This window comes from Suricata suricatta, chromosome 6 (genome assembly GCF_006229205.1).
Source record: "Suricata suricatta isolate VVHF042 chromosome 6, meerkat_22Aug2017_6uvM2_HiC, whole genome shotgun sequence".
Lineage (NCBI taxonomy): Eukaryota > Metazoa > Chordata > Mammalia > Carnivora > Herpestidae > Suricata > Suricata suricatta.
The window spans coordinates 140,261,475-140,276,101 of NC_043705.1; the positions used below are offsets into that span (position 1 = coordinate 140,261,475).

The 14,627-nt window shown below is 40.6% G+C and overlaps 1 protein-coding gene across 1 annotated transcript in view; it reads right to left on the reverse strand.

Annotated features, from left to right (window-relative positions):
• MARCHF6 (membrane associated ring-CH-type finger 6) overlaps positions 1-14,627 on the reverse strand; it is a 75,180-nt gene that overhangs the window by 23,106 nt on the left and 37,447 nt on the right. The window contains exons 8-17 of the mRNA XM_029941078.1: positions 14,494-14,555; positions 13,691-13,723; positions 12,382-12,433; positions 8,901-8,959; positions 7,597-7,677; positions 7,280-7,348; positions 7,126-7,200; positions 5,718-5,852; positions 3,666-3,785; positions 2,385-2,485 (exon numbers count right to left, since the gene is read on the reverse strand). Of these exons, the coding sequence (XP_029796938.1) occupies positions 2,385-2,485; positions 3,666-3,785; positions 5,718-5,852; positions 7,126-7,200; positions 7,280-7,348; positions 7,597-7,677; positions 8,901-8,959; positions 12,382-12,433; positions 13,691-13,723; positions 14,494-14,555 (787 nt within the window). The remainder of the gene's footprint in view (positions 1-2,384; positions 2,486-3,665; positions 3,786-5,717; positions 5,853-7,125; positions 7,201-7,279; positions 7,349-7,596; positions 7,678-8,900; positions 8,960-12,381; positions 12,434-13,690; positions 13,724-14,493; positions 14,556-14,627) is intronic.

Here is a 14,627-nt window from a genome sequence, read left to right on the forward strand (position 1 = left end):
CTATCTTCCACTCAGACGTCTTTGCTAACTCCTAACTGTACCCAAGTGCCACCTCAACGTCTCTATAGACGTGAGACGTCTTCAGTGGATCATGAGCAAATTCCCACTCTTCCCTTCTAACCCTGCTGCTCCACAGCCTTCCTCATCTGAGGAATGGCGACTCCATCCTTCGGGTGCTAAGATCCTTGACCACCTTTATTTCACCCCACACTCAACAGCCGGAGTCCCGCTGAGTGGATCCTAACAACACCCTGAAATCTCACCACCTCCCGTCACCTCCACCACAGGAGCCCTGGGCCCCTGCCAGCCGGCGTCCCTGACCCAGTCTCTTCTCAGCACAGCAGCCACGGGGACACTTATTAACCTCCATCAGATCACTCTTCTGGTCAAACCTTTCAAGAACTCCCCAGGGACGTCTGGGTGGCTCAGTCGGTTAAGTGTCTGACTTCGGCTCAGGTCATCTCACAGTTCGTGGATTCAAGCCCCACATCAGGCTCTGTGCTGACAGCTCAGAGCCTGGAGCCTGCTTCAGATTCTATGTCTTCCTCTCTCTCTGACCCTCCCCTGCTCATGCTGTCTCTCTCAAAAATAAATAAAAAACATTAAAAAAAAAAAAAAAGAAGAACTCCCCAAAGCACTCAAGTCAGAGCCAAGATGCTTACAGTGGCTGCTGAGACCCTGCAGGACCCGGCTTTCCAGGGCTTCTCCGACCCCACAGCAGCCTGTGCTCTCCTCCGGCTACCCCAGCCCCACCGGCCCCCCTGCTGCTCCTCAAACAGGCCTCAATGTCACCGCACTTGCCCCAGCCTGCACAAGGACGGCCTCGCTTCAGGAACGCACACGCGCCACCCCTCAGCACTTCCTGCAGCGCCTTCCTCAGCTCTCACCTTTTCAGGTCCCCATCGGTCACTTCTAAATTACAAACCCATCCCGGCCACTCTCTACTCTGTCAGCTTCATTTTTCCCTGAGTACTTACGACCCCTGATACTATGTATCTGTTTTGGGGGGTGTCTCCCTCTCATTGAAATACAAGCTGCACAAGAGCAGAGAACCATCTTGATTCTGTCTTGTTCGCTGTTATGTACCTAGTACACACAAAGGACCAGGAACAGAAAGAGCCCTCGTTTCTTCTTTTTTTTAAAGGAAGAATGGACTAAATACTGCTGTACAGCTCCCAACTGCTGAACTGCTAAGTGTAACTGACTACCAAAACGGGTCTATCCTAACAACATAGAAAGCCAAAACCGAAGCTGCCTGGTTCTCACTATATCCAGACCCAAATTCACAAGGAGGGAACGAGGATTTACTCTAGTTAGGGAAAAATTCAGAGAATAAAACCTTAATTTGGATTTTGAGGAAAGGCAACAAAAAGCATCCCAGCTAAACATGGGGAAGAAGGTCATTCTAAACAGAAAGGGTGACCAGGCACAACGGGCTGTTTTGGAGAGACTGAGCAGAATGTGAGTCAGTGGACGCCAGCAAGTCACCGCTGGAGACTACCCAGTCCTGCACGGCGGATATCATGATGTAGATTATGGAGGAAGAGGCAGGGATGTTAAGGACGGGTTATAAATGGAGAACAAGAGGAAAGCCTAAACTAAGGAAGTGGTAAATCAAGTTGGATTAGATAAGAGACCTTTAAAAATCAGACTTAACAAGATTTAAAGACTAATTAGAAGTCTGAGGAAGAAATCCAATTTCCCTGCAGACTTCTGTTTAGGTAACAGAAAGGATGATGCAAGTCAATGAAAAAAAGGAGGGGCGGGGGGCGGGGGGAGGGGGGGGCGGAGTTTCTAGGTGACTTAGGCTCTTAAATCCAAAAGATTTCCCATCCATAAGCCTTATATCTTAATTTTAATCTGTAATTAAACATACAACTATGGCTACATTCCCTATGATGTGCTTTTCATATGAAAATAACATGTTCTCAATAAGTATGGTAAACATTTCAATGCTGGAGCGCCTGGGTGGCTCAGTTGGTTAAGCGTCCAACTTCAGCTCAGGTCATTATCTCACGGTTCATGGGTTCTAGCCCCGCATCGGACTCTGTGCTGACAGCTCAGAGCCTGGAGCCTGTCTTTGGATTCTGTGTCTCCCTCTCTCTCTGCCCCTTCCCTGCTCACACACTCTCTCTCTCTCTCAAAAATAAATAAAACATTAAACAAAATTTTTTTAAACCCATTTCAATGCTAAACAAAGGCACACTTCATCTGCATAAAAATAAGTCTTCCTTTGGAAAACATAACTGCTAAACTAACGTTTATACAATCTAAAATGGCAAAACTCAACTATCAGATGATTTCGAGTATCTGTTAAGAAATGTATACACTCTAGATTATCAATAAAGCTAAATTAGTAAACCTTCTAAATTTCAAAAACTCACCTATAGAGCATGACGTTGTAGGGAAGAAAATGAGGCAGCAGACTCTTAATTATACGTATAGGAAGCCAAAGCATCAGGAGAACAATGGAGCCGAAGACAATCTGCGTAAGAAACAGCGGGACAAGGCTGTCAACCATCCCAGAGAGATGAGCCAGCTTCTGAACGCACCCGCCCAGGACACAGCCCGCCCAGGACACAGCCCAGGTCTATGCACCCGCCCACGGCCCAGAGGGCTCTCGCTCCACGGACTCTACTTGGTCACTCTGTGGAGAAAATGCATTCCTGGGAAGGCTGCTCCTCTCTCTCGCTAAGACAAAGGATCAAACAGGAGCCACAAAGGATCATCACTGCACGGTATGTGAAGAGAGAGTCAGAAACTGACAATGAAGGATCAGAATCGTCTGCAACTTAACAAACCACCTGTAAGCATTATAAGACATGACCCATATTAACTGCCACAAGAGTTTCCAAAAAGGACCATACTGCTTTTTAAATTTTATTTTCAAAAACTTAGCTTTAACTAGGAAATTTCTTCCTCCCGGCGGGGCAGAAACTTCGAGATACTTCAGTTTAGAGAGTTTAATTTAGAAACTATTAATGACCAAAGACTTAATCATCCGTTTCCTATATAAAAGGTAGCTACTTTTTTGCATGGACCTCAAGTATAGTGTAGTATAGAGGCGGAATTTAAGGAAAGGTATTAAGCAGGCTGTGTTTTAGCCTATGGGCAAGTAATAAATTGTATCCTGTATCTTGAATGTATCATAGACAAGCTGCTATATAACGATTGCCACTTCAGATAGCTGTGAAATTAGGTGATTAACTAGTTGTTACTTAACCTTCTAATTTCTGTATAAGTCTAATTACATGAAATAGAAGTTGGGGTTTTGATTTTTTACTTTGCTTTTCTGTTTGGAGCGTCATTGTAACTACTGTATTGTAAGTGATGGAAAATAATTGCATATGTTAAAAAAAAAACTATTAATGAATCTCCATTATTCCAATGCAAATTAAGTGTAATTCAAAAACCCGTAATATGGCAATCAATGACACTATTCAAGAACTAGAAGAGGATTTTGTTTTAGTAAACATTTTATTTACTTCATCAAAATAATCAATGGAACAGCTATCTGACAACTAAGTTCCACAGGCTTAGATAAACATGAATAACTCAATATATCTACTCTACTAGTCCCCGATCGCCCGGCCCCAAAAAACCCAAAAAATAATACAAAAGGACAGTACATTTTACTTAAAAAAACAATAAAATGCTGTGCTCACCACTGACAAAATAAATCTTCGGAGATGCCTATAAATGGGCAAATGGATCATTTCTTGTACTGGATTAAAATCTGGATCATTCAAATTCCTTAGAAACCATAAGACACCAGGTCGAAGTACCTGCAAATATATTTTAAATGTTATGAATACTCACCAATGTCTTCAGACTCTGCAGATGAGCTAAAATATTAACAGAAAAGCTCTTAAAACTTAATAAAATGGACCCCAGATAATTCACATGGCTTCCCTATGAAAAGAAGTTCCTATATCAGAATCTATATGAAATAAACTATCTTGTGTTTAATGTCCATTTAAATCAATAAAAAAATTATAATTTGTCAAGGAACCTAAATCTCCAAGATAAAAAAGTAAGTATTTTTTTAAAAAAACTGTCACTTATAGGAGCAGCTGGGTGGCTCCATCAGTTGAGCGTCAACTTCTGCTCAGCTTGGGTCAGGATCTCACAGCTCCTGAGTTCAAGCACTGTCAGCATGGAGCTCACGTCGGATCCTCTGTCTCCTTCCTCTCTGCACCTCCCCCGCTCGCTCGCTCTCAAAAAAATTTTTAAACATTAAAATAAATAAACTACAAATAGAAATATAAAAACTGTCATTATATTGTGTCATCTGATGAAAAAATTACGCTGTAATTTACAAATGTTTTAATAGAAGATCTGATTTCAGTCTCACACTCCCGAGAGGAGTTAGAAACCTCTCGGCATTTTCATTTTCCTGTCTACACCCCTTTTCCATTTCTCAGTGGAAATCATCAACCCAAGAGGCTGTGAGTGAGTGCAGGTATTGGTCCCAGGGGGTCCAAGTTCATGGAGTTACCATGTGTAAAGCATTTCGACTGCCCAAACTCTATTTCTCCATCTTCCAAATGAGGGGGTATCTGACCTCTGACCTCTAAGGTTTCCTCGAACTCCCCAAAATGAGGATTGCATACCACAAACCACCACCACCTGAGAAGATACAACTTCAGTGTAAAAGTTTATTGCTCAGCAGTATACTTAAGAGGTTCTATATATAGTTTTGAATAAATCAATTTAGTCTCAAATCACTTGTTTCAAAGAACATAAGTTTTCTTTGTAAGCAGAATTCACTGCACTTAACACTATACAAGTCAGGAGAACATTTTGACCTCGGTCCCCTCCTTAACCCCTCAATCTCCCAACGAACAAAGCACACCAAGATCAGCACTAAGCCCTCCACATCGGAGGGTCGGCCTCCTCCGGCAGGCCTGCGGTTCTGCACCACCTCTCACCACAGTGAGCGACTGGCAGATGGCTCGCTTCCTTCCCAGGGTGCCAAATCAGGAAGAAGGGGAATCGTGTGTGTTTCTCACTATGACCTCAGCAGCCGGCACGGCGTCTGGCCCCAAGGGATGTACGGGAATACAGGAGGGAAGAACCCGCAGCAGCAGCAAGCACCCTGGTCAGCTCCTCACTTTTCCATTTCCCACCGCATCAGAATGACTGCGTGTGACACATACTGATCAAATACTGACCCCACTTCACTCTCTTCAAATCAGGAAGGACTATATTCTAAAAACAGGAGCAGTAAAGGTAGCCATCCGGCAAGGGAACTGCAGTCACCAAGGACCCTCACTGTGATTCCGTATTTCAGGTACCTGATCACAACCTTTACATTGTGATCCTGCAAAACCGTATCCTCAGGGCATTCCGACCACTGTATTTCCTTGAATGGAGTCCCAGACTCACATCACATAAAATTCCAAGAATCTGTGTGAGAGGACAGCTACAAAAGATGCCAAGTGAAACAAGTACTTTCAGTTGTTTTCCTCAGTTTGAAACTCCTCCTTCAAACTCTTAACTATAGAAGGAAGTATTAAAATTTATCCATTTTCGAGACAAATGACAGAAGACAGTCTAAAGACATAAAGCCGAACGCATCTATCAGCTACACCCTCTTAGACTGCAATAACCGAGAAAATTAGTTAGGAAATCGTCATAGCCTTTGAGGCAGGACAGTGGTTCAGACAAAGGCCTTCCCGTACGTGGACAGTGCTGGCATTTCCCGGAGAACCTACCTCTCGCAGCAACAGAATGAAGGAGGCGAAGTAGAACACATAGACCATCCCCACCAGCCAGTGCAGAAACATGGTGGTCCCCGGCGCTGACTGAAAGCTCAGTTCTCGATCTTTCAAGGTAGCATCAAACATTTCCTACATCAAAACGGAGCAAGTGAGAGAAATCTGTAACACTTACATTTGCCAAATGAACGTCTCCATCTTTTAGGAAGTGAATATATCACTACGTGTATGGGTTATGATGTTCTAGGACCTATAGTTCTTTTGATGTCATTTCATGATGTGACAGAAATATAACTGATATAAGATATTGTTTCAAAGATACATAATAACACTTGAAAATTTTAAATATTAGAAGGAAGACTGATAAATCGATTGGTGAATAAGAATTACGAATGCAGGTGGCTGCATTAGTGGTGGCTCCATCAGCTGAGTGTCCGACTCTTGGTGTCAGCTCAGGTCATGATTTGGTGGTTTTGTGGGTTCAAGCCCCATGTTGGGCTCTGCACTAACAGTGCGGAGACTGGTTGAGATTCTTGCTCTCTCCCTCTCTCTCCCCCACTTGCACTATCTCTAAAAATAAACTTAAAAAAAAAACAAACTTGGGGCGCCTGGGTGGCTCATTCAGTTGAGCGTCTGGCTTCGGCTCAGGTCATGATCTCACAGTTCGTGGGTTCGAGCCCCATGTTGGGTTCTGTGCTGACAGCTAGCTCAGAGCCTGGAGCCTGCTTCAGATTCTGGGTCTCTCTCTCTCTCTGACCCTCCCCTGGTCACGCCGTCTCTCTCTCTCAAAAATAAGTAAAAAAAAAAAAACCAAAAACCCACTTTACTAATGCTGCTACTGTAAAAGACCCATTTTCAGTTAACAATACCTTCTTTCCCTTGGTTACAAGTTTGCATTCATGACAAGTTTTAACAGTAAAGTATGCGTGAAAAAGAATCAAAGACAGCCTTTCTACATACAAAATATTTTTGGAAAGTCAAAACCTGATTATCACTGAAAGCTATTAAAAATTATAATCAAGACTAAGCATCTTAGTTAAAAGAAATGGTTCAAGTTGAATTTATTAAACAAAGATAAAGATAGTCTTAACAGACTGTTCTCTTTATGTATGTAACATCTTGGCATTACTATAAAATTTAGAGGAGTAATATGGGTATAAAAATTCTTCACTGATTGGAAAAGGTTCCAGTCAAAATACTGACATCAAAAATTTGCACAAACTCTCAAAAAAATTAGGTACTCAAGAAATATTAGTAACACTAAGCCTCCACAAAGATATATTCTCAGAAAAAATAATCAAATTATTTTCATATTGAGTTTTCTTTAAAAGGAAATCCATTCAAAGACCTCCTTTTTTGAAGCTTTTAAAATATTAGATTGTATGGTAATGAATGATAAACTTACCAGGGAACAGATATCCAGCCACCAGCCACAAATGAGCGGGAACACTCCAATTTCTACCACCACAAGCAGAGAGACCTGAGGTAAAAATGAAGACCATCAGCATCACCCAAGTGGGGAGAGACCATTCCCAGTTGTAACTTCTGACAGGAATTACCTTGACAACAATATAGCAGACTCCCAGTAAGCGACGAGACCTGTGAAATTTAACCAGAGTGGCCAACCCCTACAGCATCGAGTCAAGGAAAAGCGGAGTATTTAAAGATACACAATGAAACAGGCACTTATCTAGGCAACAGTTAATATTATTTGACAATTTATTTCACACTTTCTCTGCCCTCAGCCTCACTACATATATCTACCGTTCTTACTGAGAGGACAAGAGAAGAGAAACAGTCTTGTCACTAACAGGAACAGCTCTCTGGTATGAATAATAACAGCACTGAACACCCACGTTAGTTGATTAAAGGATACATGACAGATGATCAGGGTTATCGCTAAAAGTATATATCCAACTATCGTTGTGATTAGACCTTCAAAATGAGATGCTTGGACCTGGAAACAAAAAATAAATAGAATTTAACTTTACCATATGGCCAACATCCCAGGGTAACAATGTATGAACAATCCAAGCAGACTGAAAATGAACTAAATATAAACCAAGTATAAAATCCCCTTTGGATGACATCTCTGCTAACCAGAGTCTCCCACTGCCATGTATTATGAAAGGATGTGGCAAAATCAAAGAATAACACAAGCTCACGCAGACAAAATAAAAGCAGAGTGAATTAAATTTTACAAAATTAACAGCTGCAAGGCACCAGTCCCCGTCTGATTCCCGCCTGAGGGGCAGGCACAGAGGGCTGAGCGATGAAAGCGGCAGCGCCATCCAAGCGGCCCGCCTGCCAGGCTCGTCCTGGCCGCCTCCCCTCCCACCCCTAGGAGCGACTGTTTACGTTTCCCTTGCTCTCCAAATCCATTTCATTTTCAGCTTACAGAGAGTGAAGTTTGGACAGTGACAAATCTTTTGGGTTCCTGAATTTCAGAAAGCAAGCGGTGATAGTTTGGAGAGTCAAATTTATCAAAGCATTTATCTGAACCTTTCAAGTGTGTTCAACCGTGAGAGGTAGAGCTGCTATTAAACATCGAAACACATCTCTCTGCCCTTCCAGAACACTTCAGAATTTGACCTCTCCAGAGTCACACACACAAACTGAACAAACATTCCAGATATGTCAGCTCTTCCTTGAAAGACTAGATCTTTCTGGAGCCCCCACAAAATGGTTATAGTTGACTACCCAAGTATTTATCTACCTCTAAAAACAAGGAGATGTCAAAATTAAATTCTTTAGGAAACACTAGAGCCTATCATTCCAAAACAGACCAATACTTTTTTAATACTTGACTGCTACTTTTCTAAATTCACTATGGGAAAGCTAACGAAAAGGGACAGAAGGGAGCATACAAGTTAATGGAACAGGCCAAAAATCATCCCGTGAGGAAACTGCCCAGTAGCATGCCTTGGCCCAGCCAACGGGAAGGACGACAGTGCATCAGGGGATTCTGAGCACATCTTCCTCGGCTGGCAATATGATCTACTGTCTTGAGTCACTATTAGTTTAAAAAAGAAAAAGAATGAGATCATGTTGGATATCTATTCCTTTGCGTAAGGCAAACTGAGAAATGAAGTAAACTCTTTACCACACTTTCATTTACTCAACAAATATCAAATTCGGGACAATGTAATGAAAGTAAGTTTGTAAAAGTATTATACTCACGTGTTCTTCAAATCCCAAACCAACAAGGGAGAAATGACCAATATGGTAAGGGCAAAATGCTAAAAGGGGAAGAAAAAACTCAATGAAAACTTCAAAATCAAAACAATGAACACTCCTAGTACCAGCCCACACTGAAAGGAACCAGATTTCTTCGAGAAATGAAAGGTTCCAGAACTGGGGTAAAAAAATGTACTGCCTAGGACACTCTCCAGAACCGGGAAACAACAAAGATATCAAAGTCTAACAGGCTCACAGCAAAGGGACACAGGAACCCTCATGAAGGTCTCACAGGCCAAAGAAAGGACGATATGAGCACCAAAGAATGACCACGCTGATGGAAACACACTGAATGCTTCACAAATACACGCGTTCATAATACTCAAAAAGGAGAAAGCCAAAAACAAAACCACAAAAGGAAAAAAAGCAACACAAAAAAAACCACGCTTTTGTCATCCATGGAAACAGCACATCAATTCCTTACCCTGAAAACTGGTAACTTTGAGCGGAAGAACCACACACCTGTCTAACAGGTTCAGGGTAACTATGATGTTACTTCGATGTTCCAGTTTAAGGGAAATATAGAGACAAAGATGCAAGGCGGTGGACAGCATACAAGAAGCAATCGGACAAATGCAGGACAACTGACCCAGTCTGTGCAAGAAATCAATGGCAAAATAGGGCAGGAGTAGAGGAGGGGAGCAAAGAAGAATATTCTGGATCAAAAGGAACTTAAGACTTAACAACCAAAACTAATGTGTTGATCTTCTTTTCATCCTCAGTCAAACAAACTATAAAATGACATTTAAGGAAACAATCTAAGAATTTTTAATATGATGGACTGTTTAAAAAACGTAAGTCCTGTAATTTAGTACAGTGTGATAAATACTGTGGTTGAATAGGGAAATATTTTTAAATTTTTCATAGGGAAAATTTTTACAGTCTCTTTTCCTCAGGTCGTTCTTGTCATGTTAAAACAATTTTATTTTTCTTAATAAAATGTAATTATATTTTCTTTATAGCAAAATTAGTCGAACAGCACAGAGTACTAGGGAAGCCATGAGGGGGACTCAACTGTGAAGACAAAAGTCAGAGTGAATCTACAGGGATCTGGCCACCACACCTCTCTAATCGATTATATTCCATAAGTAGAAATTATTTTGAACAAGTATTCCCAACATAACTAAAATTATATACACATTATGTTACTAATATGTGTATTATAAAGCATGAGAAATTCTTGTAAGCATAAGAAAAAACTACATGCACAATTTTCCCTATTTTGTTCTCTCACCCAACTCTGACCATGACTCAAATAGGCCTCCAAGAAGCACCAATTGTTAACAATCAATTTCTATCCAATTTCACATCAACTACCAGATAAGTATCCTGAAATTAAGGTCAGTTTCTCACAGTATCATTCCCTTCTACTAGGACACAGCTGCACTGTAAGGTTTTAATTCTGCACTACATGATCATAAGAGTCCAAAAATGTAGGTGAAAGATTCCAACAGAGGAACCAAAGTAGGAAAGAAATAGGAATGTGCTGAACCCCAATGACCATTCACCTTTAAGGAAAAGTATACTCCCAAAAAGAGAAAAACGTCTTGGTCCATGTCAAAAGATCTTAAGTATAATATATATCGGTTTACTAACACAACTCTTTTATAGACTAAGTTTAGACGCTGGATCAAAAAAAAAAATTCACTTAGATTTGATTTACATAAATGAGTGTTCCCATTTCTATCATTCATGAGTTTTTATCCTTTTTTTTTTTTTAATTTTTAGTTTATGGGTTTTTTGTTGTTGTTTTTTTTTTTTCCAGGAATCTGTATACCCAGTGTGGGGCTCAGCTCACAACTACAAGATGCTGCATGCTTCTCGGAGGAAGCCAGCCAGGTGCCCCTATAATTCATGTTTTCTTTTCTCTTTTTTTAAAATTTTTTTAATGTTTTTACTTATTTTTGAGAGAGAGAGAGACAGCGCAAGCAGGGGAGGGTCAGAGAGAGAGGGAGACACAGAATCTGAAGACAGGCTCCAGGTTCTGAGCTAGGTGTCAGCACAGAGCCCATTGCAGGGCTCAAACCCACTAACCAAACCGAACCGTGAGATCACGACCTAAGCTGAAGCTGGATGCTTAACCGACTGAGCCCCTCAGGTGCCCCAATTGATGTTTTCAAGGTGACTTGTTCCTCCAAACATTAATTAGCATTAAGCTTTTCTTGCAAGAACAAAGACAAAATCTACAGATCATTTTTTCTCTCAAAGAATCAGAACAGTTTCACACTCTATGTATATATCAATTATTTTACATAACAATGAATATATGCAGAATAATCTGCATTTTCACATTTCCCCCTCCACCCCCAAGCAAAAGGAAACAAAGAATGAGCTTCCTATCAATTTGCACCATCTTAAATAGCAACTAAAAATTAAGAATCAATTGAACTTTTTCAAGATAATTTTGTTTCAACAAGACACCTTTACATTTCTTTTGTTCTTTCATAGATAATATTCAGAAATTAATTTTTTGTCTCATTCTCCAATCTACATATTCAATGTCTTTTTTACAACACTTCAACACCTTCTGTTGAAGACAACTGCTTTCTGAGTCCCACCCTGGCCACCAACCCAAAGCGAGTAACTGGGAATTCAGTGCAAGAACCTTGGGAAATCCATACTGCTCCTGCTCAGCGGAATTAAGGGGTAACTCACAGGCAGAAATAAGTAATTTCTCAAAGATCAGCCCTATCATGAACGTGTAGCGAGAGGTGTCTCCAGGAGACACAAATCACAGCACAGTCTAACAACAGCCTGATTCTAGCACACTCCACTGTCTTTCCCTGGAGAGGAAGAGGAACAGCATTTTTCTCAAAGCAGAAAAACCTGTGAATTCTGTCTGTTTTCCCCCATCCCCCTTTCTCTAATTACTCCCAACAGGAGGGACGCATGTGTGGTCACAAAATCCTCTCTGCTGCAGCAGTCAAAGTGTTTGGAAGGGACTTTGCATTTACTGGAATTTGGTTCTAAAGGAAATTCACACTTGGCAAAGGTTCTCTCTTCTCCTCAAGCCTACACCCATCCCTGGTGACAGCTCCCCAGCCAGGGTCTCTGGGAAGGCCTCGGAGAGGACTGTGAGAGAGCAAACATGATCTTCTGCCCAAGAAAGAACACACAGGTAATCCCTACAAAACTGGTTCCAGAGTCAGGATGATGCATATTCTCAAGTCAGTCTAAAATCAACTTCTACAAAAAAAGATGGAAATGCCCCAAAGCAGCAGAGACGGTAGGTAACTATAGTCAATGTCGCTTAGGAAAGAAAACTTATCTGTATACCTGGGGCCTTCCAATCCAGGATAACTAACTAAAACCATTTCATACGTCCCTGTGTTTAAAAAGAAACAAAAACAAAACCTGTAGCAAGGACGCAAAACACCTGAACTCCCACCCTATCACCATAAGTAACAGCATAAGCACCACTTACCAAAAACAAGAATGAAGAGCGTGTTTAGAGACACCACCCAGAAGACATGTTCCTAAAAGAAAAGAGCATTAATAAAACATTCACTTCTTACTGTGTGTCTGACTGGACTACTCCACTTAGTTAGGAGACTGGGATTTTCACTCTATAATGTTGAGATTTCATTTTAGAAATTATGTGCAACTTATTTTTCATTACATAGCTCAGAAAATTGAGCCTAATAAAACTCAAGTTCATAATGTTACATGTAGGAAAAAAAGTCAATCTATAAACATTTCCTCTTCAACTGGGTGTTGTATGGAAAACAATTTGACAATAAAATATTATGGAAAAAAAAAAAAGAAAAAAGAAAAAAAAATAAATAAAAAATTAAAAAATAAAAAAATTAAAAAAAAAAGAGAAAAAAAACATTTCCTCTTCAGAAATAAGCCACTACAAATTACAGATTCTCATAAATAATACCCATATTTCATTTAAATTAAATGACACTGAAAATCTCCAACTGGAGGAAAACTGAAAATCACATGAATTCTCAACTTTCTATCAACATAAACGGCACAGTGCTTCTTTCCACTGTCCATTTTGTTCTCGTGGCTTCTGCAAGGTCACTTGATCTTCCTTGGTCCGTTCTGTCCCGAAGGCACCCCGATTTTCTCAGCGGAGGTGTCAGAGCGCTCACCCCCGCTTGGCGGTTCACCCACGCCCACCCGCCCATTACTGCGTCCTGCCACCTCAAGACGCTGACCCCGGGCAGGACGGCTGCAGGCAGCGGGGGTGCTCCACATGCCGCCGCGGCCGTCTCACTACTCAGACTCCCAGTGACCCCGTATGCTAGAAACCGAGAAGAGCACCACTTCTCCTTCAAAGAACTGCTCCTCGCCTCTGACAGGTACTCCTCACCAGGAAGGAAAAGAGATCGGTGAGGTTTGGCAAGCCGCCGTGGAAGCCTAACAGGAAAATGGGCCTCTCGCTGCAGACACTACAGAGCTGCTCTCTTTTCACGTTTAAAAGACCCCCGGCCAAAAAAAAAGTCAAGTTCTTCTTAACTACAAACCTGTATTTCATTTTGTTTTCTAAAACTCAAGTAATCAATAATTACCTTTTTAAATACTATTACCTTTGTTCTTTGCCAATATTTTCAATACACAAAATAAGACTTTCTTTAACATATTAAGTAATCAAAAGGCACAGGGCATGCTGACCTTTAGTATAAAAAGCCAGCACATAATACTATAAATTTGAAATTGTTGAGTCATTAAGATAAATAATTAAACCACAACTCTATTATTAAAAAATTATTAGCTTTACTTACTAGAAAAACTAGTGATCCATCAAGTCCTAGCATCTAAAATAAATAATAAAAATATACATAAATTAAAGATTCAACAAGATTTTTTTCTACTTACAAAAAAGGCTCATTTTCAATTATCTGTAAACAGAATGCTTACCTGCTACTTTCTAAAACAGCTTATCATTTTACAGAGAGTAAAAAACTTATTAGAGTTTTATATCTGGGCCTCCTCTTATTCTAAATCTTATGATTATAAAATCAAAACAATTCCATCTTGGGTTTAATTCTTAGATTAGCTACGGAGTCAGTCAACATTTCAGGGCCTATCAACTTGCAGTATCAGAATATTACGTCATTTAAATTATTACTTTTCTCAAAAGTCCATAATGTGTTTGTATTAAAGGCCAGGAAACAGAAAAATAGTCAGTATTAGATTATATTTTTAGTATTTTTTCCACAAACAATACATCTCTTTTCTCTAGAAATTAAAGCCCTACTACAGTTTCCATCTGATGCTAACTACAAAATTAGTGTCTACGTATAAACATGCCCAACTTTAAAACAGTTTCAGGTTAAAACGTTAGAAGGCAAGGCTCCTGGGGAGCTTAGTCAGCTAAGCTTCTGACTCTTGGTTTTAGCTCAGATCATGATCTCACAGTTCATCAGTTCAAGCCCTGCACTGGGCGCCGTGCTGACAGTGAAGAGCCTGCTTGGGGTCCTCTCTCTCCGTCTCTCTCCCTGACCGTGCCCCGTGCTCTCTCTCAAATAAAAAACGGAACTGATTAAGAACACGAACGGCACCAGAACGCATGGAAGCAGCTTACTCTTTCCCACGTAAGTTCCTCTGCAGCTCGGTCCCACTCTAAAGCATTCCAGTTCATGTCATCTGGAAATACAATTGTAATTTAAAGATTACTGATGGAATCTGAACCATAAGTAATAAAACACGTTCTTTTAA